General features: G+C 34.6%; 2 protein-coding genes across 4 annotated transcripts in view; one reads left to right on the top strand and one right to left on the bottom strand.

Moving 5' to 3' along the window:
• LOC124357982 (transaldolase) overlaps nucleotides 1-21,995 on the bottom strand; it is a 62,827-nt gene extending 40,832 nt beyond the window's left edge. The window contains exons 1-2 of the mRNA XM_046810158.1: nucleotides 21,736-21,995; nucleotides 10,270-10,393 (exon numbers count right to left, since the gene is read on the bottom strand). Of these exons, the coding sequence (XP_046666114.1) occupies nucleotides 10,270-10,393; nucleotides 21,736-21,829 (218 nt within the window). The 5' untranslated portion in view covers nucleotides 21,830-21,995. The remainder of the gene's footprint in view (nucleotides 1-10,269; nucleotides 10,394-21,735) is intronic.
• The window catches only part of LOC124357981 (thymidine phosphorylase-like), a 51,689-nt gene that overhangs the window by 10,349 nt on the left and 13,820 nt on the right, over nucleotides 1-27,520 (top strand). Inside the window, exons 1-2 of one of the 3 annotated variants that reach the window (XM_046810157.1) lie at nucleotides 4,793-4,815; nucleotides 25,563-25,685. In XM_046810157.1, the coding sequence (XP_046666113.1) occupies nucleotides 25,571-25,685 (115 nt within the window). In that variant the 5' untranslated portion in view covers nucleotides 4,793-4,815; nucleotides 25,563-25,570. Of the gene's footprint in view, nucleotides 1-4,792; nucleotides 4,816-7,233; nucleotides 7,301-25,562; nucleotides 25,686-27,520 lie in introns of those variants that run through there. The other 2 variants (XM_046810156.1, XM_046810155.1) reach the window with 2 other exon arrangements.

Here is a 27,520-nt window from a genome sequence, read left to right as displayed (position 1 = left end):
CTTTGGCAATAAAATGTTTAAAATTCTCTAAATTAACCCTAGAACTGGCAATGGTGTCACTCGGTACTGACGGCTCTATTTTAACAGCCTCGCAGACGTTTCTTATAATGTATCACATTTCATAACTGTAAGTCCAAATATAAACTATTATATGTCAATGTATTCACAACTATATGGAGGGCATTATAATAACAATACCTTATTGTTTCCATGAAAACATATTTTTTTTTTTTTTTACAAAATGTAAGAAAAATGTTTTTTGGGGCATTATTTTTGTAAATATTCCGTTGTGTAACTGCTTAGCAATAAGCTTTACATCAAAACTGTAAATGTATAACTTATTCCAAATTTTGTCCTGACTCCAAAAATATATAATTATTGTAACTTTTACCTCAAAACGTATGTGTTACAAGGCTTTGTATGAAAAAGCACGCTATTTCCTTATTTTCAAAAAATGTGTAGATTTCTAAATAAATATTATTGTTCCTGGGTAAACATAAACTCAAGACTGCATTTATACTTATATAAGTATGCCAGATAAAAACAAAAATAAAATATAATAATAAATTTTAATCTTACCTTATTTACATATAAAAAATATATACAAAGTTTCATTTTTCACTCATCGCCACTAGATCCCGCCCTGCGAGCTCTGTAAGATCATTTTATCGGTCTCTTAAAGTTTTCACCCATACTGAACTAAAACTATAACCTAAGAAAGCTTGAATCCTTTTGATCCCAACATTCCGATTTTTCAGACGAGTTGTAAGATCGTGTTCGATCCCAACGTCCGACTTTTCGGAAGTTCACAAAAATGTTTTTTTTAATACAATATAATCGTGTTGAATACTTCTTATGTATATTAAAAACATTTGCAATGAACACATTTACAAAGTTATAGTATGTAAAGGCACTTTTTAGTTCAAATTGGCAACAATGTTTTTTGTTAAAACTAGAAAGCTGTGGCTGCTCGGTGCCATGTGCTGTCTGCTCTCACTGTCATCAGTCGTGAGTGTATCGTCTGTTTGTTAAGAGCTGTAGTTAATCTTATTGTTTGGAAGTTTATTGGTTACTTTATTTACAATGAGTTTATGATTCTTTGTAGTTATTTTACAATGAAACGGGCAAATTCACCTCTTAGTGACAATACGATTAGTCGAGTGATAAATGAAGAAGAAAACTTTTCTAGTGATAAGAGTTTCTTGAATAATTTTGGCAGTGAAAGTTGACAGTAGTTCCTCTGAAGTGGATGACACGGATAATGATCCCACATATGATCCAGATCAACCAGGACCATCATCAAACATTCTTCCAATTGTAATTAGGCCTAGGATTTGATCGGAAAGTGAATCTGAGAGTAGTATTGATGGTGAAAATGTAAGGAGTAGGCTTACTACTATACATCAGCAACCTAGACAACCTTCTAGGGCCTAGGCCTAGACATACTAATGGTAATTCAACTGATGATTCCAGTGGAGAAAATGATGAAGGATGGATTGATGTTACTGCAGAAAATGATCCAGGTTATAGTCATTCATTTCATTCTTAGAGTTGCCGGCTTGAAACATTGTCCTCCCATCAATTGCTTACTTTAGGTTGTTTTTCACAGTTACATTGATGGAAATGTTTTGTAAAATATACAAATATATATGCTGAAGAAGTTGTCAGAAAGTACAATTCAAATTTTGGGACCGAATAATAGCTTGAGAAACATGGCTCAAAGTTACAACTGCGGAAATTCAGGCTTTTATTTGTATCCTAATAAATATGGGTATAAATCACAAACCTACCTATGCAAGTTACTGGTGGAAATCTAAACAGTCAGAATTGTAGTTGGTTCGGGAGAATGATGAGCAGGAATAGATTTTAAAGATATTTTTGGCATATTTCCATATGGTTGATACACGGAACCTTCCTAAACCTAAGGAGCTAAATTATGAGACCCTTGTGCCCATGTGCAACCCCTAATAGATCACATGAATAGGATATCTAAGCACCATTTTAGTCCCAATATGTGCCTTTCTATTGATGAGAGTATTTATACAGACTAAATGAAATGAAATATGCCTTTATTCAAGAGGCGGAGTTAGGGCTATTTAGCCCTCTCTACTACTCAACCTCACGCAGCCAGCCTAAATGCCAAAACCCCTTGATGCAGTATCTCCCTAAAAAGCACCATAGATTTGGTATCAAGTTGTGGGTACTGTGTGATGCAGTAACCCACTACTGTGTGCATTTTTTTTGTCTATAAAGGAGCCAAAAATACCGATAGACAACATGTAAGGGGAAACAGGCCTGGCCTACAATGTAGTTATGAAACTTCTTGATGTAGCTGGATGTTATACAAAGGGTTTTTCATATATTTGTTGATAATTTTTTTACTTCTGTTAGATTGGCCAAAGCTTTTGTACACTAAGTGTACCCATTTGACTGGAACAATTAGAATGAGCAGGGAAGGGTGTGCCTCAAGAAATAAAAACAAATTACACAATTGGGGAAAGAAAAATACTAAAGGAAAAATTAAATGCTGTTACTTGGTTTTAGACAAAGGAAAACACACAAAAAACATGTAATGTTGTTATCAACTGTGTATAAAGCTGGGGAACAACAAAAATAAAATAAAAACAAGGAAATAAAATATACATTACTACCAAACCTAAAATAATAAGAGAGTACAATAACTTTATGGGCGGTGTGGATGGCCATGACCAAATGTTACACCAATACATGGGTGATCGCAGGTCGGACCAAATTTTGGAAAAAATTTTAGTTTCAATTTGTTATCCAGGATGATTTTGAATTCATATATTTTGTATAAACAAAATACCACCAATCCTATGACTAGACTAGACTAAAATTTTTAGTGACTCTAGTTGACAGTTTATCTGCTGAATGGTTTTGATTTAAAAGAACAGAGACACCCGATTCCAGACACCGATGTCAGTGATGATGAAAATCAAGGTAGAGGCAATGCTGGAATACTACCCCATTTTTTTTTTAACTTCCTAATAAAAGGAAAGAAATTGCTGTTTGCAGTGCAGCCAGCACCAGACTGGGTGACAAGAGGAAGAAATCAAGCTATATTTGTAAAAAATGTAAAAAAGGACTACACAGAAAGTGTTTTTCTACTGCACAAGTGTTAGTGAACACACCAGAAAAAACATTTTTTTGTAACAATAAGATCATCATAAAAGCAATTGATGAAAGCTAAAATATAACTATTCATGTTCTTTTGTTATAATTGTTTACTTAGCAAGTGACAATACATAATTTTATCTGTACACACATTTTTTCATGTGTTTTTTGTAATGTTGTGGCTGTGGAACTAAATGTGCATTATTTAGTTGTAAACCTGTATCTGTTATTTGTGAATATAACTAAGTCAAAATTTGGAATACAACTCATGTTTATATGTACAAGGACATAATGCTTTCATTTTTGACCAGAAATATCATTTTATGCCTTCTATTATCAAATGGAAACAGAAAATTTTGAAAAAATATTTTTTTGTAAGTATCATTTTTTTTTTTTAAGAAATGTTGTGTGCATTTTTATTATAATTCTAGGTGGGTTTATGTTGTAGTAGAGTCTTAGAGAAGTATATTAAAAAAAGAATCAAAAAAATCCATTGATTAGTAAAAAGTTTGTGTAACTTTTACCAAAGCACTACATTTTCAATAAATCTTGGCCGGGACGGGGCAGATACCCGAGCGCCAGACGCCGGGACTTGGGCAGACGCCCATGCGAAAACTCCCGGGATCAAAAGGGATAATAACAACACTAAAACACTATAAAATACAATCTCCACAAATACTATTGGATTCGTAAACCCCAAACACAACAGTTTCACAACAATGTGGTTGACCCGTACTACGTTCACGTCAGCTGTCCATAGAGAAACGATGTTTTATGGTAAACAAAGAAGACAATAATCAAAGTAAGAACAGTAAATCAGTACTATAGTTAATGCTCTTTCCAGAATATACCAAATAAAAATCATTTATATGACCTTAATTGCCTAAAATTTCAATAACTGTACATGTCTACTTTGGCGACAAAAATTCATTTCATACCAGCTGGAGGGTTAAAAAGACAAATTGTGAAGAAAAATGTGAGAGTGAGCTACAACCTTTTTTTTAATAAAAACTGTTTTTACAGTGTAGAAGTTTTTTTAACTATAGGGGTTTTTTTTAACCTTCATCCTACTGAGGGATTTACCATCAGAAGCCCATTGTCCGGCATATTTCCTTTGGAACTTTAAGTATCAAATAAGTAAGTATTAGAGGTAAAATGCTTGACTGCTTTTAATTTAACTTAATCTTTATAGATTTAGAAATAATTTATTAGTATGAAAATAAACAAATTCATTAATAATTGCAGTTTTATTTTGTTACATAAAGCGGCAAATTTATTCCTTCCTTTATCACTTCTGTTTCTAAATCTGATATGTAAGGGACTCATTTTGATTTCATGTTTTATCATCAAACCAATTTTTCTGTATTTTTGAAATTTTTTTTTTGGCTGATAAAAAGTTTATTGACACAAGTTCTCTAGTAACTTCTTATTGTAATGAAAATTAGAATTATGTTACCGGACAAACAGGCCTAACACACTATCCGGGTACGTGTCCGTATAAAGCTGATCAGAATAGAGAGCTGCAATTACTGCAATTGGCAGAGCTGAGTCATGCGTAATACATGTAACCTAGCAGTCCTCCGTTACAGTACCTTAATATTCTGATTATCATAACAGTGTTCTAAAGTGCATCATTGAATTTTGTTTCTGTGAAAATTAAGATTTAAATACTTTTAACTGGTGAGTTATGTTGTTTTATAAACCAGAGGCTTGTTTTATATTCAACTTTGGAATGGGACCCAAAAACATCTCTCCTTATATTTTGTGAGATTGTAGATGAGAAAGTAGTTATTTAGCTATTAGATCAAAAGTTAATACGGACTCCGCACAATGACCACCTCACCACTAGGCTATCTAGAACAGTCTTTCTTTCATCTTGGCTTACTCACTTACTGCCTTTAGCATATGTAAGGTCCGCTTCACTGTTTCAGTCTGTGGTATTGTACAGTATGATTTACTGGGGTTGTTCTTCTAAAATTAGCGAAGTACTACTAATACAGAAGAAAGTAGTTAGGCCAGTCTCAAAACTCGATAGGTTAGGCTCACTGTAGGCCAATTTTTGTAGAATTAGAAATTATGACTGTTGTTAACTGATATATCTTTCAACTGTTAGTATTTACTTTTAAGAATGTGAATGATTATATCCATAGAAGTGATGTGCATAGTTTTAATACTCAGAATGAGGGCAAAATAAACCTTAAAAAAAGTAAGATAAGATAAAAGGTCAGGATACATAATTATGGACATAAGACTTAACAAAAAAATTTCAAAACATGTTGGTAATCTTAATTTAAGTAATTTTAAAATGAAAATTTACAATTTAAATGTTTCTTAGCGTGAATTCATTTATCATGTGGATGAATTCTTTTGCATGTCAAAGTCATAGTTGAATACTTTTTTAAGTACTTACTCATAAGAAATTAAAATTAAAATCAAATAAAAAGATTCCTTATCTAGTTATACTGTACTTGTCTGTTACTCAATTGTTTATTTTGTATTTATACCTTAAACATTATTTATTATTCTAGTCACTAATGCCTGTAATTTCACCTTTGATCACTGCATTACTTATAATACTTAGGCCTAGTCTCAAATTGTCTGGAGCACTATTAATGAACAATATAGAACTACGTATGAATTTAATTGTCTTTTCAATGCATTTATGAGTAAAAAAGACCAATAAATATCTTATCTTATTTTCTTTGTTGCATATTGTGTATTAAAGACAGACGCTTTGGATAAATATAAAAAACTTCAAGAAACAGTCAAATTGGTTAAATCAAACAATATTTCTTTTATATTATATGTTCTATCTTGCTATGTCAGCGCGTGTCCCTATCCACCATGGTACAGTAGCTTATCCTGAATAATACAGTGAATAGTTTCCTTAACTTTCCACCACGGTGTAGTAACTTATCCAGAACAATACAGTGAATAGTTTCCTTAACTTTCCACCACAGTGTAGTAATTTATCCTGAACAATACAGTGAATAGTTTCCTTAACTTTCCACCACGGTGTAGTAACTTATCCAGAACAATACAGTGAATAGTTTTCTTAACTTTCCACCACGGTGTAGTAACTTATCAAGAACAATACAGTGAATAGTTTTCTTAACTTTCCACCACGGTGTAGTAACTTATCCAGAACAATACAGTGAATAGTTTCCTTAACTTTCCACCAGTGTAGCAATTTATCCTGAACAATACAGTTACCTTAACTTTCCACCACGGAGCATGTACACACAGGGGTTATGTACGAATACTTAAACTTAGAGCCTTATCACTGATACATGTATTATGACTTGAAACAAACACGCCCACCACTGAATGTCAGTACTTCCTTGGTCCTCTGTCATGAGTGTTTGCACCTTGATAAATTCACTGTAGTCGCACAGTGCAGACAGCTACCAAGTGTTGATGCATGTCATCCGTCCTGGAGTATTTATGGTTTTATTTCTAGTGCTTATTGTGTCATGGAAATATACGATAGCTTCGTTTGCGTGATGATGACACAAACACGGATAGAGAAAATGACAGTGGACAATACATAAATAAGAAAACAATTTGAAAAAGAAAGTAAAACAACTTCTTTGCATAAAAATTTATATATCTCAACACTAAAAACCTGTCTCAGTAAAAAACAGAACAAATTCAGCAAACCAACATAGTTTAAGGTACAAAAATAAAACTGTTGAGGAGTTAATACTACAAAAATAAAAGATAATTTTATGATTTGTAAATTACTTCTTTACCCCTAAAAGTGTTCACCCCTACACAAACCTTCCACATAATATACTATGGAATAAAGTTGTAAATTAAACAAAGGGTAATAAACACTGACCCTCACCTCTAAATGCAATCTGCTGCTATTATGCAATGCAAAATGCTGTTATTAGACAATGACTAGTATGTTGACTTTATAGTTCAACATATTTCTTTAGCAATTAAACAACCTATCGGAATGTTTAATGATGTTCAATTAAACAACGGAAAACAGATCAGCTATGCGATTACTTGTTATCATATTGAAGAGAACTTAAATTGCACATTCTTATCTCATAACCTTACCATTATCTAATCATAACAATATAAGTTAATAACTAAACTGTGCAGTAACATTTCTACTTATTGTTTATTAGTTACTTGATCACCCAACACATCACAGGTATGTTAACCCATCGACTAACACAGCTTCCTGTAGTAGACTTTCACACAACTTCCAATGCACTGCATTGGTATTATAATGTAATTAACATTGATCTAGAAAATTATACAAGGTGGCTTTCATAATGGGCCACCATTGTGATCTTCGAAACAATAAACCTGACAACAAACTTCAAATGAAGAACCTTTCCTTGATTTAAGAGGCATGATGGTGTTATGGAACACCCTGTAATTTTAAAACTTTTTTATTCTTGGTTCTTTTTTTATATTCCCCTTAATAACGAACATATAAGAGCTCAAAGTCTTGACATTTCTTTTGGAGTTTAACATGGAGACAACACCTTTATAGCAGGCATCTGTTTAAATATTCTTAACTGTACATTTAAACATCTAACATCTGTTATTTGGGAATTTTTGCTTGTTTTTAAGATATTTATGCATGTTTATGGTGTATATATGGTGCAACGTCAAAACAAAATTTAGATAAAATATTAAAAAAGCAAAATAAAGGAATTAGAGTTATACTAAATCTACAGAGACATGATTCAGTAAAACATTTATTCTGTGAGCTTAAAATCCCTAGCATATATAGCTTGTATCTGACAGAAGTAATAAAATTCGTAAAAATAAATTTTGCTCAATCTCAAATAGCTCGGCATGACAATAATACACGTAACAAAATCATCACTGACAAACACAATTTGACATTTTATGAAATGAAAACATTATATGAGGAAAAGATTTCTAAACTATTTACCTGAGGAAATAAAAAAAGAAACTAATTATAACAAATTTGAAATACAAATTAAGGAGTATCTTACAAAAAAAGCACTTTACTCTATTAATGAATTGGTAGATAAGGCCAGAAAATAATTGAGGCAATAGTTTGAATGCTTATAGTATCCGCCTGTTGAGGAGTGCATGGCGGATACTATACCTCTTCTTCTTCCATGGGGCGGTCTACTGCCATGCACTTAAGCCTCAAGGGCCTTTTGCTCACCCCGGAAGCACACCATGAGGCCCACCAGTCTATGATTCACCCAGGGAAATTCACCACCCTTGTCCAAAGATGGCATACCGCTCCCTTGCTATTGTAGGACAATCAAAGAGCAAGTGTTCGGCAGTTTCATCCTGCTCATCACACATTCTACACAGCGGATCCTCCTGAGAATGCTTCCTCAGGTGACCATGTCCTGTGATCAAACCTATAACCTGAGAAGACATTGATCAACTTAGTGAGAAAAGGTCAGACGCCAATCTGGAGGAAGGCGACTGTAGTACCATTCTGGTCATTCTCATGCCCGGATGCAACCTCCACCTTCTCTCATGCTCCGCACGAACCCATTTCGAGAAAGGATTCACACCTTGGAATACCGCAGAACGGTTGAGGGCCCGTCATAATTGACGCTGAGCCCCGTTTGGCCAGGGCATCAGCTCTTTCATTCCCAGGGATCCCCTTATGACCAGGAACCCAACAGTCATATTGTTGATTCTGACAAGGGAAGAAACGACTTGATAGCAATCCCAGACAATTGGATTTAAAGACACAAGAGTCCAGCACCGTCAGTGCTGCCTGACTATCTGTGAAAATATTGATCGTCTTACTCTTCAGTCATGGTACCTTGGAAGAACGGGAGGCAGCAATGCCGAAGGAAAGTTGGGTATCTTGGTTTGCATTTCCAGTCAAAGCGGTCAGAGGTAGCATACCCTTATAACACTTAGGGAGGCTCATCAACTCCAAAAGTCATCCTCTACAGTAGACTCAACCTATCGATCTACTCTTGCACCCCAATATCTTGGCACATCGGTTTTTTCTATACTCAGTGTAGGTTCAACTGGAAGTTACAAATCAGCTAGAAGTTAACCCTCCTGGGGACTGGAAATATCTTAGATCAGTAAATTATAAGAGCTAGAAAAAGATGCTTTTTGACAGATGTAGGTTTCGAAGACCTACATGTGTATAATAATATTATCTTGCCATTGATCGTGGCAATAACGCAAACTCAAATGTTACAACATACTCTTACATTACACCAGAAGTAAACGCTTTATGATCAAAGTAGACTTCTAAATCCCATTCGTTTAAACTCTATAATGACACTGAAAATACCTTATAACAGAATTTGGTATTTTAGACTGAAATAGGTTTCGATACTACATGTTTTGATTGGGACAATAAGGCAAACTTAATTGTGGCACCATTAATACATTAGATCAGAAGTAATTTTAGTCAGCTGGAAATACACACTTTTTTAATGAAGTAGGCTTCTTAGTCCTATGTAGGTATATATATTTTCTTAATTGGGGCAAAAAGGCAACCTCACCTCTATCATAGAGAAATATAACTCATTCAAAACAGAAATGCTCTTCCACAAGCAAAACCTGATGAGAAGAATCAATTGTAATTACCTTAACCTCTGATAATATTGACTATGCACACTGAAATAATATGTACCTGATGTATACCACTTGCAACTGAAAATTATCATACAACTCCATCATATTACATTATATGTGCTTTTACTAAATAGACTAATGATCTCGATTCTAAAAATTGCGTGCAAAGGCACGGGTTAAATATGCATAAAAATATCACAATTTTAAATTAGCAGTAGTCAGTTACTTTCATATGAAATTTTCTCTCCTCTCTCAGGTATAAATTAAAATTCTAAAATCCATCGTAGAAAATCTACAAGGGTTAAACTAAATAAATTTATCTAAAGTGATATTAAATCAAATTAGCTAGAAGTTAATGATTTTTTTTAACTTAGAATTTTCAGATTTGCGTCTCACAATAAAAATTGTTTATCCTTGCCAGTGGAAACGCAGCTGTAGACGGAGAAATTAGGCTATACCTTCTATAAAACAAATTAATTTAATTTATTATGCTATAAGAAAATTTAAAATTTTTGAAAATGTGGGAAACAAATTTTTTTTAGCTTACATAGTCTAACTTACTATACCACTTACTTTCCATTTTTCTTTCCATAGTCCACAGCCTTCTCAATTAGATGTTTGTATTGAGGCAGAGATGCCGCTGCCAACATGAGAGATGGGTTTGTTGTGGCATCTGTCGGTTTGTACTTCTTCATGGCTGAAACAAAAACGAAAATTGTTGTAGCCTATCAATTAATCAACCAACATTTTTTATTGCCATAAAATAAAGTCTCATTACAGCTTTCATTAAAAACATAGCCAAGTCAGTTATAAATCTTAGATTGTCTATATCTTATGTTATGCAAACATATAAACTACAATACTCAAATACAGCCAGTGGCATTAGGGAATTTAAAATAAAATTTTTTTTTATCGGAAGAACTCGTCCAGTGCATAAAATGGGTTATATAATGGCCATAAGTAATATTTACTCAAAAATATTTTTGTATTGTACAATAACAGAATGGCTTTCAAGAGTTTTGCTCAATCTATTAAAATTAATAGATGCAGCATTTTTATTCCTGGTATTGAGGAATTGTGGATTTTGAACGATATATTTCATATGATCAAAGAGATACAGATTTATTATGGTCTGAATTTTACAAATAGTAAAAAGAGGTTTACAATGTTCAAGTGGCTGTGAGTTAGTAATAATTCTTATAGACTTTTTTAAAGGATAAGAATGTTATTAGTCTCACTTACATTGCCCCACACTACTAGTCCATATCTTACGATGGATTGCAAAAAGGCAAAATAATTCGTATTAACACAGAATGTAAGGATAAATTTTTTTTTCCCCTTGGGGCGGCCTACTGCCATGCACTTAAGCCTCAAGGGCTTTTTGAGCACCCCAGAAACACACCATGAGGCCCACCAGTCTACAACTTCAGCAGTTCCACAAACCGCCAAAAACAACCTATCAAGTCCTCCTGGGAAAATTCACCACCCCTGTCCAAACTACCAAAGATGGCATACCGCTCTCTCTTGCTATTGCAGAGCAATCAAAGAGCAGGTGCTCAGCAGTCTCCTCCTGCTCATTACACCTTCCACAGAGCGGATCCTCCTGAAGGATGCCGACTCTGTGAAGATGCTTCCTCAGGTGACCATGCCCCGTAATGAGACCAATAACCTTAGAAGACATTGATCTGTTTAATGAGAGAAGGTCCGAAGCCACCCTGGAGGAAGGTGACTGTAATACCATTCTACTCATTCTCAAACCCGGATGCAACCTCCACCTTCTCTCATGCTCCGCGCGAATCCATTTCGAGACAACCCTAGAGAATTCAAACCCTGGAACACCACAGAACGGTTGAGGGCCCGTCATAATTGTCGCTACTCTAGACAACTTAGTTGAAAAATAATTAATATGGGCATCCCAATTCAAATTTCTGTCAATAAAGAATCCCAACAATTTAGCATGATTAGATAGATTGATTTGAGAGTTTACAGATTTTCTTAAACTGAACAGGATATTTTGAGTTTTATATACATTTTTATGGAAACCATTGTTTTTAAACCAGCTTGAAGCTACTAATTAAATATTTTGCGTTTGTTAGTAACTTACTACCAACGAAGTAATATGTAATTTGATCACTGGAAATCAGTCTATTTCATAATTAATTACAAACGTGTGCAATATGTATATCTTACCTCTAAACCCTTACAATATCAGTTAGCTTTTGGCTCCACAAGCACAGAACTCATATTTGGACTGTTTATTTTCCAACAGTTATTAGTTGAATTGTTGCATGGACTAGACAGTTGTACAACTGTACAGACACCAAACTCGAGGAAGTCTTTCACATGTCTCTCATTACCATAATTACCTATTTTTCTGATATGATCAATGATTTGAGATCCACAAAGTGCAAGTTGAAAGAGTTAAGGATTTGTTAGGTGTTGTAATTCTACAGTGAAATTAAAGCAGCACAGAGTGAAGTACAACCTTGTTTGTCCGGATTAATTGGGACCGGAATAAACAGAAATCATGATAAATTGGGAATACAGCAAAAATACGATACAATACAACAATACAGAATTCATTTCTTACAACTATAACATTAACACTACAAGTACCAAACATAAGCTTACTGTAGTGGCACAGTGTTTCGGGGTACCCAGTAATGTACTTTTATAAAGCTTAATTTAAATACCTCAGCTCCAAACAGACCATACTATACATCATTTTCTATTCCATCAAAATGAGGGGATAGCAATGGGTTCTCCAGTGTCTCCATTTTCGCAAATGTATTTATTAGAGGAATTTGAGCAGGAACCCTTGGCTTTAGCTTGATTCAACGTGAAGATCTGATGGACATATTTGGATGATACCTTTGTTGTTTTTTCTCATGGAGACACTAACTAAATGTGTTTTTGAATCACGTTAATAGTATTCCTCCTTTCATCTGCCTCACAATGAAAGTGGAAGTCCAAAATAAGCTTCCTTTCCTGGATGTGTGTGTGTGTATCAAGAGATAGGGATGTCTTTAAGACTAGGATTTTACAAAATAAAACACACACAAGAAAATATTTAAACATTAATTGAACCAAAAATACTTAAATATCAATTGAACCATCAAAAATCTGTCAAAGAAGGAGTAGACTACTTGTACATCTGGATCTTAAGCTAAGATAAAGATGAATTAAAAGAGGAATTTAAGAAAGTTTAATCGGATCATAGACCCGACTTGATACCCTCAACGAGTGTACAAGTGTAAACGAACCAGAAGAACAATTCCTAAGTCAGTAAATCAAAATCGAGATATATTTGTATTTATGTCAATCCCTTATGTGCTGGGATTTTTTTTTTTTAATCAGAGAATTGAAGTAGGTAGTCTTATAAAAAAACCAAAAAAAGGCAAACAGGATTCCAAAAACTGTGTTTACTGTATACAATGTAATTGCATTAGGAAACACATAGACGAGACAAAAAAAACCATTAAACATAATAATAAAATTAAAAAAAGAAAACATGAGGGGCTGACAGAAAAGTCAAAATTTGCACATTGTTGGTCTGAATACCTTTAAATGAATTGGGATGAGGCCAACATACATCGGCAACATAATTTTCTTTTAGCAGGGAAAATCTATATATTATATTGGCAGACTATCCAGTCAACCAAAATTATGCCACTTTGGTTGCCAATTCTGAAAAATGAACTAACAAGGAAACCTAATGTATCAACAGTTTAGAGATTTATAATAAACCAATGAGGAGTCATAGTACCTCTAGAATGAACCAATAATAAGAAAAAGGCTCACTACTGTTTCCTCCTTTTTAGTCACTATCTTGTTTCTGCAGTAACAATCGCTATATACTATGGTCCTCTGGTCAGTTCTATGTGGTTGGTTGGTGAGTGTATAGTAAACATGTATGTATAATCTGTAGTTATAATAATTAGTGTTTTATTTTTGTTAAGTGCACGTTGTAGAGTTAGTGTACATGGAATTATGTTATGAAATGAGTAACTGAGAAACTCTTACCAAATTTAGAATCTAGAAGTGTGATTGTAATAGGCAATGCCCCATATCATAATTTTCAATTGGAAAAAGCACCAACTTCAAAAAGCAGAAACAACCAAACAAACCTTACAGATTGGCTTGGAAAAAATAATACATCCCTTATAATGATGACATGTTTGACCCAGAAATTTATAGATTAGTGTCCTTACATAAACTAGATTCTACCATTACCTATTGGATGAGACTGTACAAAAGATGGTCAAACTATTTTAAGTCTATTCCCGACCTTAATCCTGTCGAGATGATAAGGACTGACATTAACGGTCATGTCGCCTCCAGTAACATGAACTGCAGTTTTTCATAAGTCGATAAAATTTTAGATGAGAAAGAATCCAACATGGGGATTCTTGATTGGGTAAACAAATTAGCAAATGTTAAGAAAGTCAAGGACACATATCTTACCAAAGAAGGTAACATCTACGATCTTGTGGGATCCTTTGTCATATCCCTGGAGGACATACCATGAGTAGGATCAAGGAACTTCAATAATGAATCAAAATTGGAATATAACAAGTGTTTGTGTTTTTTCTTATTAGTTTTAACTGAATAAACTTTTATTTGAATTTTTTTGTGATTCTGCAGTTTATAACAATTTCCGATTATAATTAATTAATTTGTTTATTATTATGCATAATTTATAGCACATGTATATACCGTTAGGAAAAAAATACTGGCACAAAAACAATATTAATAATAATAGTTTGTTTTGATCACAAGTGAATTTATAAACAAAATAGAAGAGTTCAGGTAATTTGTTTCTTTTAAATCAATCACAGAATGTCAGCGCTTAGGGGGGGGTGAACGTTATGTGGCTGGATAGTATAGCCTTGGCCATGCGTGCAGATCGCTTGGCCCATCTCTGTACTTCAGTCTTGTTTGCTATTGTGCACTTCCTTCGGCATTTCTGTGTTGCGTTTCCTGATTGGTTAGATATACGAGGGCTGTTCAGAAAGTAACCTCCGGTTGGTCACAGTGCGGGTAGTGGAGGGGAGTAGCGCGCCATCTGTGCATTCACGCACTAAGCAGGTCAGTCGGCATCAAGCTGTAGTCGAGTGAACATCGTACCTGCGCTAGTTTAGTTTTTGTGGCAGTTTGAAATGTGTGCTGCAATAGAAAATACCGCCAAATGTGAAGTGCGTGCTGTTATACGGTTTTTTTACAGCCAAAGGATACTCTGCAGCAGCTATTCATCGTGAGCTTTGTGCCGTGTACGGACCACAAGTTATGAGTGAAGGAGTTGTCCGTGAATGGGTACGTTTATTTAAAAGTGGACGAGAAAACGTTCATGATGAAGAGAGGAGTGGTAGACCATCCTTGGTGACTGACGAACTCGTTCAGACAGTTGATGCAAAAGTTCGTGAAAATCGACGTTTCACAATGGCGGAGTTGTCTACTGATTTTCCACAGATTTCTAAGACTCTTTTGTACGAGATAGTGACAGCAAGATTGGGTTACCGTAAGTTATGTGCACGATGGGTGCCCAAAATTCTTACCGACCACCACCACAAAACTCAAAGAATGGCCTCTGCATTAGACTTTCTGTCACGTTATGCGGACGAAGGAGAACCATTGTTAAACAGAATCGTGACCGGTGACGAAACCTGGATTAAGTACGTAAACCCTGAGACAAAAGAACAATCAAAGATGTGGGCACATTCAGATTCGCCTACCAAACCAAAAAAAGCCCGGCAAGATTTTTCTGCCAGAAAACTGATGGCAACGGTGTTTTGGGATGCCAAAGGGGTGTTGTTGGTTGAATTCATGGAACGTGGGACGACCATTAATCAAGACGTGTACTGTGAAACACTAAAAACATTACGACGGGCTATACAGAACAAACGCCGTGGTATGCTGACTTCCGGTATCGTTTTTTTGCACGATAACGCCCGTCCTCACTCTGCTTGCAGAACAACAGCCCTTCTTAAGTCCTTCAAGTGGGACGTTTACAACCATCCACCTTACAGCCCAGATCTGGCGCCAAGCGACTATCACCTCTTCATGCATATGAAGAAATGGCTCGGGTCCCAGCGGTTTGATGACGACGAAGAGCTCAAAGATGCGGTCACAGGCTGGCTCAAGGCACAGCCGGGTGATTTTTATGCAGAAGGAATTTCAAAGCTTGTGAAGAGATACGATAAGTGCCTCAATCGTGATGGAGACTATGTCGAAAAATAGTGCAAAGATGTAGTTGTAAGATGTATATATTAAAATATTTTTACTTAACTTGGTGTATTTTTTTTCAATCGACCGGAGGTTACTTTCTGAACAGCCCTCGTAATTGTGTACTTCATTTAAAGAAACAGTCATTGTTCTTTCCCTATTGTAGTATTGGTGAGTGATATTTTTCTACATATTCAGTTTAAAAGTTAGTGTCATAATTGTACTTCAAAGCAGACTACTATTACCGTAAAACCGTCTTGACCCGGGCAGGGGTGGTTGACCCGGACGGCCCTGCTGCGATCGTTAAAAACAATTCTTGTGAAATCACTAGTCAACATAACCGTTTACAACATATCATATTTGAATTGTTATTAAATGTACAAAAGAACTGTATAATCACTGTAACTGTCATTGGTTTAGTTATTATTCTCTACCAGTATGACCAACATAATGTTTTGACAGCAAAAAAAAATTTTGTCTGGCTAAGACATATAACATCGAAAGTAAGATATTTAATCGAAACTGAATGATGTTATTCGATTCCCTACTTTATCGCAGCCAACATATCGATGGTTTTATGATTTAATTCATTACAAAAAAAAAATATTGGACTTAAACTAATTCCATTCTTGACTCGGACACATCGACTTTGCCGATATTCTTAGCGCCAATTTCACTGTCTCGACTTTACCCGCCAATTCTCCACTTCAGTACTTCATTGTGTTAACCTAACATTTTCGTTTGCACAGTATATGCTTCCCGTACTGCTGTTTATCCTATTTATTTTTAGTTTTCAGTTATTATTATTATCCTATATAAGTTAACTTAATTTAGTTTTAAAGTGAATTAGTGAATATGAGTGCCGCTAAAGAAAGACTAGAACTAATTAACAAAGCCGTACAGGAAATAAAAGACAAAAAACTTTCAGTGAGAGCTGCTGCTAAAAAGTACAATCTCCCTAAATCCACATTAAGTGACCACTCATCCGGGAAATATACTGGATATCACGGTAAAAAACCAGTGTTCAATACTGGTACAGTACCAATGGTACTGAGGAGGATGTAATATGTGCTCACATCGAAAAGGTTGCGGAATGGGGATTTCCGTTCTCTAGGTTAGATTTAAGATTAGTTGTTAGGTTATATTTAGAAAAAGAAGGACGTATTATCCCATTGTTCAAAATCAACATTCCTGGCGAAGAGTGGGTAAATGGGTTTTTGAGCAAACATCCAGAACTAAGACTCCGGATGAGCCGGAATATCACATTCAGGAGGGCGAAAGTGAACCATGACATATCAACATTTTTTGATAACTTAAAATCCACTACTGATGGGATACCTGCCTCTCATATCCTGAACTATGATGGTCATGTTAGGTGACAACTTGTCAACCCACTTTTCATGTGAAGTGTTGAGATTGTGTGCAAAACACAACATAAAATTCACCTGCTTGCCTCCAAATGCAACGCATTTGTTGCAGCCACTTGATGTAGCCTTTTTTAGGCCTTTAAAAGGTGCTTGAAGACACACCTTACTTAAGTGGAAGTTAGGAGCTGACCGGAGGTGAACATCTGTTCCAAAGCATGTATTTCCTCTACTTTTAAGTAAGCTTTGTGAGGCAATCTCCAACAACCAGTCAAAGAACTTGCAATCTGGTTTCCGGACTTGTGGTATAATTCCACATGATCCTCAGCAAGTTCTGAAGAAGCTCCCTAAAGATCCAAAAAACCATACTGAAGAATCTCTAACAAAAAAATGTAAAAGTTTAGTTGGTGAAACTGTGCTTGAATTCCTTTCCAAGAAACAACATGGGACATTGTCTCAGAAAGTGCTTAGGAAGAAAAAAATCAACGTTTCGCCAGGCCTGAGTATTTCCGTTCAGGACATTGATGGAGAAGGAAATATAGCAGGCCCTTCTACCAGCTGCCAAGACAAGTGTCCACCACGAAAGAGGATAAGGTACAACTCTAGTTCAAGTGAAGAGGGACATTTTTCATTAAAAGATTCGTCCGATGAGTTTCACTTGTCAGAACCTGAAGGCCTGGTTGAAAATGACACAGAATTAGTTTTTAAAGACCCTTGTGTCGGTTGGCTTCTAATTAAATTCCCGGGGAAGAAAACTATTAAACATTATGTTGGTGTGGTTGAAGATGTTGCTCCTGGCCAAGGACTTCACATTAAGTTTGTCAGAAATGTGGGAAACTTCATTTTGAAGTGGCCTGAACCAGAGGACAAATCTATTGTCGACTACGACCAAGTCGAGAGAAACGTTGGACTGCCAACTTTCAATTATAAAAATGATAGATTAGTATCTATTAAGTTCAAATGTAGTTTTGATGCATATAATGTCCAGTAATAAAAATGTAAAACTCCTTTGTTGTTTACCTATATGTATTAACGTGTTCATTTTAAACAATAAATTTTATACTCTTTGTATCAGACCTCAATTTTTTTTATTCTCCTTGTCATCAGACCAAATGTTTTCAGATCGTTTTCTAACCAATTAGTAATGTTGTAAACAAGCTGATATCTTCATTTATGTGTCTGGGATCGGACGTAGGAGGTTAGTTCACATTTTATAATGCATTTATACATAGTGTCCGGGTCAACAACGTTTTGCCTGGTTGACCCGGATACTATTCAATTATTTTTTACTAATTATTTTGCATGCTGGATAATGTAAATAACACATCAATACAATAATAAAAAACTAATTAATAATATCTTAAACGTTTCATAGTAATATATAGAAAATTAAACACGTAATGCTGTAAAAACAATAAAAAGTGTCCTGGTCAAGACGGTTTTACGTTACTGTGTCAGAATGGACAAAAAAAACAATACAAGCAAATAACACAAAGTGGCTATTTAAGTAAATATTTATCGAGATAATAAGCAATTATTATATCACGTACTTCTGTTTTTTATATTATTTTGTGCTTTGAGTGGGATACGATAAGCGGATCCGGTTTATATTGAAACTGGCAAACGATATTAGCCTACTTAATCATAACCATCGATTTATAATCAATCGATACTAATTAATTATTTTGAACAATAATTAACGTAAATAATCTATATCAACAGCTGTAAACACTTTCAAATAATACACGTAAGGTAATATTTCAATTTTACACAAGTAACATTCTGATTATTAAAATGGCAGTCAATTTTAGAAAACTACACGACATTGCTTTGAAAGATTAGAAGACAAGTTTTTTGCGGTTTCAACATGTAGGACTCGTACCGAAAGACCCATTATGTGAAACTTGTGGGAAAGAAACAATTGTAACTGTGAGAGGAGCAAATATGGTCGTCTTCGGACAGTTTTCCTAATTTTGGTTATAATAATTTGTTTGATCACTGTTAAAATTAAATTCACATTTTAATTTAAAACATATGTTTGTTATTGAGGATTATAGATACTTTTATATCGATTGATAGTCTAGGAATTGAGATGCGAATATTATGTATTGATGATTAGGCCTACATATTCCGATATAAAAAAAACCAGGTCCGCTTACTTATCGTACCCTACCCTGTGCTTTTTCCACACCCATAAATCAATTCAGATCGTCACTTAATATAAATTGTCAGTGCTATGGTAGACGAAATCTGGCAATAATTTATCATAAATAGGCCTAACAATAACATAGCTTAGAAATGCAATTTATTTATTTATTTATTTATTTCAACGGTTCCACCATTTTTACAAAAGTAATTCAACAAATCAAGTACTTAGCAATCAAGATGACAAATCATAATCAATATACACAGTCTTATGTAAGCTCTAACTTGAACAACATAGGCAATAACAGAGTGATATACTATAAATATAAATAACAAAAACAACAATAAATAACAAGGAATAATAACAATACAGTAACAGCAACAATAAATAAATAGTTGACCAATGCTATAACATTAATAAAATTTAGAAACTCAACAATATACTATCAATAATTAATACAATCGTAGCTGTTAGTTACTATAAGTGGATCTGTTTAAGCATGTGTTAGGTGTTTACATTTAATAATTTGTTTTTCAGGGTGTATTTTGAATCGTGAAAAAAGTCGATGTGCGCTGCCTCGCTACCCAGTTTTAGAAGTCTGCATATTCCATGGTTTGATGCATAATATGTGGGCCTAAATCTTCTGCAGAAAAGTGTCTTAGAGCGGGTACCTCTTGGTATAGAGAAGTCTATATCCGACACTAGATGAGGGCAGTCGAGGAAGCCGTTCACCAGCCTGTACAGGAATAAAATATCAATATATTTTCTTCTTTCCTGGAGAGGTTGCAGTCCATATAGCATCTCAATCTCAGCGACGGGGGTTGCAAGATAATTATATCCCAGTTTGACTCCAAGAAGTCTTAAGCAACGCACCTGTACTCTGTTCAGCAGCACAATGTGGCCTGCTTGATATGGAGACCAAACAACGGAACAGTACTCCAACAAAGGACGCACAAGAGTCTTATAGAGGATAGCCAATGTAGAGGGGGATCTGAAGTCTTTGCAAGTTCGGGCAATAAACCCAAGCATAGAAGAGGCCTTATTTGTAACATGCATTATGTGTTCGTAAGGGCTTAGGGAGGGTGTCATAATAACTCCGAGGTCCCTGACTCTGTCTACTATCTTAAGAGGGGATCCATTTAGAGAATAGTCAAAGGGCCTGGCTGTGTTGCTTCGAGTGTAGCTGATGACAAGACACTTGGCTATATTAAGCTCCATAGCATTTACTCTGCACCAGTTACTTATCCTGTCAAGGGAATGTTGGAGTTCCTCTTGGTCATGAGGAGATGTAACCCTGCTGAAAACCTTAATATCATCAGCAAACAGAAGAAACTTCGATGATATTGCACTAGAAATATCATTGATAAACAGGTTAAAAAGCAGTGGGCCCAGATGAGATCCCTGTGGTACACCTGAGGGGACAGAGAATGGCAAGGACGTACCTCCATCGTACTTGACTATAAGAGTACGTTCCCGCAAATAGCTACTCATCCAACGAAGCAGAGGTCCCCAAATGCCATAGCCTTCAAGCTTTGATATAAGTAGACTGTGATTAATCGAATGTATAAAATATTTAATTATATGTTTAAACTATATATATTTACTTTGTTAAACAGGTTGTTTGTGCAGTGTGAAGATGGCATAATGCAATGTGTTTGTATTCACTGGTTCAGGTATTTTAATGTATAATATGGTTCAATAGGCCTAATTGTGGTAACTTATTATACTACAACCATCATTCTCTTTAATTAATTGTTCCTATTTCAAGATTTTTTTACTTTGAGAGCTTTGCATAGTTTATTTTTTCCTCTTACTTTCCTTTAATTCACTTTATGCACATTTGCTATATAAAAAATGAACATAGGGCCTAATATGTATGGGTAACGTATCAATTTATCCAATTTATCATTGAAATGTATGTTATTGTTATTTAGCCTACTTACATGTACCCTACTTTTATTTCTTATACGCTATAAAAATGACAATCATAACATCGTATAGGCTATTTGAGACAAATAAATTTCCTGATTCAAAGAACTCTAGAATAGAGGCCTTATGCAACTATGTAATGAAATCGTCAGTGAACAAGGGCAAGTTACTATTACAACACTAACCTAAAAAGACATCATTATCCACATATTTAGGTTAACTTTCACTTCTGCAGTTTGATCAAAATGATAAGTTTTACAGCTGCTAAAGTCGGGGAATATGCATTTGATTTATCTAAGCAGACAAGTTAATTTTAGTGGATGGCAGTTAATATTAATAATTCTAGTAATAATAAATAGTTTATTTAGTAAAATTTACCTTCAAAATCCCCAGTATCCGCCACAACAGTGGTAAATGATTTTAGCTGCGTCAAGCTCGACATTTTCTGTTTCTTTACTTCTGGTTCACTCATGTATGGGCCTTTTAATTGATCAGATACGGTTTAAATAGCGATTCTAATCAATTCGTGATAACGCTCATAACCACCACAACAACCTCGCTGCTCACGGCGACGACCAACGACTCTTTCACAACACAACCACAGCCTCACTCACGTAGTGGACTAGTGGAGTGTGGTGTGGGTAGTGACATAGAGAATGTTTTTTTCCGGTTTAATTATAAAAGGAGGGCTTGATGACGTCGTGAAGCCCCGAGGTGCCCTGCCATGTGGTTGCTTCTATAGAAATATTGTTGGATACGGGATACGATAGGGAGTTACGTACGGTACATTCAATACAACAAACAACATTATTAATAGGCCTCATCTGTGGTAAACATTTATAAATTATGTTCTGTTGAGTGCAACAGATACTATGTGCCAAATACTCATCCGCCCCAAGAGTACCTGTTACCTCAAACCGAAAATACCCGTTACAGATACTTCTTCAATACATATACTTCACACGGCCACCTCGCGCCATTCCTGGTACCCTTGATTATATACGAATAATAATTGTATATTACGTTATAATCAAGGGTTCTATATTTTGTTATATCACTGTGCACTGACTGTACTTCTGAGCAGGAAGTACTCGGGAATACTGTAACTGGTATTGATAGCTGTTACTGAAGAGTACTGTTATAACAGTTACTTGCTGTAACAGGTACAGAAAAGTATCATTTAGCACAGCACTACCAGTGTGGTTGACGATTCAATAATATTAGTTACTCGTTATTGGGGCCAGTGTAAACTCGTTGGCCTTGCTCGTTATCCACTGAGTTGGTTAATCGTCATTTTGGTTGTTCACTGATTTTGTTATTTTATCTTTTTAAAGGAGTTAAGTATATTAAAAAAAAATTCACAATGTACACTTGTATAATTTTGATGGATTAAATCTATATATATAAAAATGAAACTGTTCGTGTGTAACAGCATCACTCACAAACGGCTGGACGGATTCGCCTAATTTTTTTTTTAATTTGTTCGTCTTGATCTGTAGAAGGTTATAGGATACTTTTTATCCCTTTCCCGATTCAGGATTCCGCCCCACTGGTTACAGAAATACCCGTAAGAAATGCATTGCAGCAAACATATGTTATTAAGTGCAAACATATGTTATTAAGTGAAAGAGTCTTTTCAAATTTTTAATCAGCTGTTCTTTGTAAACATATATAATGCGACAAAAAATATATTTATATATAATTTAATTACTACACTTATAGTTTTAAAGCATAGAGTAAGCTTAAGAGAAACGACAAATTTTGTTTAAACTGTTTCTGCAATCACTGTTAAACATAGACTTTACTATCCAGATAATACAATTCAAATTTGACGTAAAAATTCACCTTTAACTGCAATATTTATTTAATATAAACCATGCTCATGCTTGATCAGAAGAGCAATGCAGATATCATAATTACTATCTTACGTTGGCTACAAATATAAAGAATGTTATAAAATCAACCTTAGTTGTTTTTTTTTTGACAGAAGTATGGTTCTCAAAACTCCGTGTGTACATATTCTCTCGATCGAGACAACAAAGCAAGCTCAATCGTGGCATCGGAGATATAACTAATTTAATCTAAAATTTATTATAGTAAAAAAAAAAATTTACTAAGTAATATAAGGACTTCGGTTCTTAAGATTTGCGTGCGAAGCCGTGGGTAACTTATTGAAATGCGCAGCGAAGCGCGCCGGGTCCGCTAGTTTTAAATATTTTAAACTGGTTACGTACATGTTTTATCAAGTAGGGCATATATAGTGTACGACATCGATAATTTATTGATTGATCTTTATTAGGTTTTTAAAATATATCGTAAAAAATTAAATAAAATTAAAAATATTTAACAATAAATAAAGAGTTTATGTTGGATAGTGATGTCGGTCGGGTAAATACCTGGTGCGAAGGTAAATATAAACTGAGTACCCAAAGGTACTTTAAATATACCAATCGAAGATATTTTTATTATTTGAGCATTATACAATACGTTTTAAAAAGTACATATATATGATACTCTAAATTAAAATTTGCATTAATGTGTTTGCTTCGAAACTGAAAACAATAAAAAGTATGTCCGGGTATTTTCGGGCAGCATTTTCCACTAAGACAAATGTCGGAAAAACCTTTTTATTGTTTTAATACATGCTGATATATTGCATAAGGGATAGTAACAAATTAAAACGTATTATGTTTGTACACAGTAAAATACTAGAACGGTTAAACTAGAGCATAATTTGTTATTTGGTTACTACTTGCGATTTTTTTATATAACAACTTCCAAGTATTAAAAAAACTATTACTTGAAAATAGCCATACATGTGTGAACATAAGGCGTAATTAAATTAAATGTGTAAGTAAAAGCTTTTACACGTTTGTAAAAAGTTTCTCTTAAGTTACTAAAATATCTACATATTCTTTACTAAATATTTTCTAATCATACACATAAGTGGATAATTAATTACTTTTTGTAATAAGTTACTATTTGTTATGTAGTAATTACTGGATTTTTAACTGTTGTTGTCCTTATCTCAGGTCTTTCCTAAACAAATTAAATAAATTGAAAATGCATTATTGAAACAGGCAAATTATAAGTATTACTTCAATCCACTGGGTGTAATATTCAAGTCTTCACCAAATTCGTCTTCTTTGAATAACATAAAAATATTTATTATATCTATTTATAGATTAAAATATTACACCCTCAGTGGCATTTTTGCCAGTCACATATACCAAACAATTATAAGTCAGCTTTCCATTTATAAATTGTTATACAGCTATTTTAACAGTCAAAATCCTCTATAAGGCTAATATTGAGCTATTTCTTATTTATTTAACTCGTAAACTATTCGCTTTACGCCGTAAATTAATTACTAATTATTTTCAAAACATAATTATTTTCTCCATTCTTATTCATCGATTCAACAACAAATCTTAATTCAGAACTAATGTTTAAAGTTTACACATCTGTAATCATTACTACGAGTATCATCCAAGTTTTCTTGCTCATATCGTGCCGAAACATTGCATTTCGAGATCAGATATAGCTTTACTACTGGATACACTATTTAAAAAGAGGAAGTCAACAAATCCACCCTCAAAATACGAGATGATGCTATAATGCATTTGGACTCCAAAACTGAAAATTGAAAATCCTGGATAGGCTGTATTAATAGTTTCATAGCGATAAAGCTCTATGCTCACAAGACAAGGCCAATCTTAACCACCATTGTGGTAGTACAGATTAATGATTTCCGGTTAATTGAGGTTACAAAATTGATACAAAAAGCTCACTAAGCTTGACTATTAAAACAAACCAACTGAATTACACCACTCACAACGAGTTAAACGTCCAGTTATTAAAATGGACTCGTAAATATATAGTGTTTGGTGACACCAAATGTCTAGCGCGGTAGAAGTTTGTACATAAGAAACAATTCTATGAAAAACATGTGTTATGTTTATCATATGATTGTCATAGATGATGTGTTTGTAAACATTCCACAATAAGAGGGTTACGGTTTATGTTAAACGTATGCATTATATTTCTTGATAATATTAATAATTTATCGTGAATGGACACAACAGTATCGTTACTCTGATTGGACGAAATCGGGATATGATTATTCTAAAAGCCATCTAATATTCCTCTGCAAATCAGTTACAATTTTCTTACTACAATTTCTGATTTTCATTGTGTGATTTCAGGTTTAAAGATGAATGTGGGACAACTACTGAGGAAAAAGCGAGACGGAGAGGAGATGACAAAAGATGAAATAGAAAGTTTCATACAGAACACTGTCTCTGGAAATAATACCGAGTCTCAGATAGGTACACTAACTTTTATTATTTTCTTATTTTTAACATAAAGGAGATTGTTGTGTTTTTAGCTTTGCTCTGCATATTCCGGGAAGACTTCAGATCTGAAACCTAAGCACAGTAAAAGGGAGTCATTATATTACAAGGTCAAAATTCTTACTTTAGCAAGCTCAGTTTTTGACATATATCAAGACTATTAGTTCCTTGACAGTTGTAAGTTATGGGGCAACTGTATATCATGGAAGTAGCGAATATTATGGTAGCCAATATGAATATGATAATATTGATACGTGAACAGACGTCCAACCCAGGATTTCCCAGGAAGCGGATCAGTTTTGAGGTGGTAAACATTTGGACTCGGCCTGAGGTTGACACTGAACGTCAAACAGTGAAGTGCTGAACGCCATCCTGTAACTTCTCCTGTAAGGTCAAAAAAGGTAAAGTAACGAATATTTTATTTACCAGACGAAGTTGAGATTAAGAATCCCTCTTTAACACTTAATTTGGGGACAACGGCTTAAAAGTGACTTCCGAATAAATACAAATGGTTGGGCAAGCGGGCTGCTTGCAAGGACAGCAATGCTCAGCAATCACGCACCCAAGCAGCAGCCATGTTCAAAGTTGCTTCATTCGATCTCGCTATAACCGCCGTACCCGCTGCACGGTGAATTTTGGTAATAGTGACAGAATAAGCGATACGCCATTTTACCTATAGTGGACAACGTTTAATTATATTATTTAAACATTAGGATGTAACTGGTCGTCGAGAAAAATCTTGATACCAACCAATCAGCGGAGGACACGTAGTAACTGACCAAGAATGATCTCAGTTGGTTCGGTCCTAATGGTTGGCTGGATTATATCCTTTGTTACTGTAAAGTATTGGAAGAATAAGCGATACGGTATATCATCCTTCATTGGAAAAGAGCTGGTAGTTGAATAAAACTATCCTGTTTCGACAACGTTTGATTATAAATAAACATTGTGTTGAAATTGGAAGTTGAGAGAGATTTCTACACTAACGAATGAGCGTAGTGCATTTGTCGACCGGTTCGATTTTTGTGGTTCCTCAGATTTTGTTTATGGCGCTTGATACTACAAAATATTGACAGAATACGCGATACGGTATAGTTTCCCCTGCTTCAGTTCGCCTGTGGGCACTTTGTGAACTAGTTATCCTCCACAGTCACAATAGTAAGGCATTTTAAAGCTTAAGTACGAATTTCTTACTTAATCCTCTGAAAACGAGACAGTGCCATAGAGACCAGAGAAAATTGCTTATAAAATCGTTGCATCTTCCCAACCTTTAAACGAAGGACAGTGAAAGCCTAAGAGAAAATACCGGACCGTCTTGTAGCAGGGATAACGTTCTTACGACATCATTGGGCTACTGCAACCACCACCGACGCCTAGTCCATACAAAGCGACGAAGCAATTTAATTTTTTCCAAATATTACACTTACAATCATATCAACAGTTTTGACAGTATGTCTCTTCTATTTATACTATTTTTTAATTTTATATATCGCAACATTTTTGTATGTTCCACAAAAATGAGAACAATTATTATAATCTTACATTACTAGCTGAAGAATTGATCTGTTACAAATGATTGAAATACATGTATTAAAACAGTTCATGTAGGCTAGATTTGTTGATTTAAAATGCTACATATTCTGAACGTACCTTAAAATTACGTACTGATACCTGCTTTGTAGAATATTATACATTTGTCCTGAATAAACAGCAGTGCTTTTCAGTTGAACTACTTTTTATTCTTACAATCTTAGGACCTAATTTTATAAGGAACGTTTACGGTTTAAAGTGTAATTTTTCAACAATTGTAA

The sequence above is a fragment of the Homalodisca vitripennis genome, chromosome 3, assembly GCF_021130785.1.
Source record: "Homalodisca vitripennis isolate AUS2020 chromosome 3, UT_GWSS_2.1, whole genome shotgun sequence".
NCBI classification, from domain to species: Eukaryota; Metazoa; Arthropoda; class Insecta; order Hemiptera; family Cicadellidae; genus Homalodisca; species Homalodisca vitripennis.
Note: the sequence above shows the minus strand (reverse complement) of the source record. Positions and strands in the feature narration are given on the sequence as shown.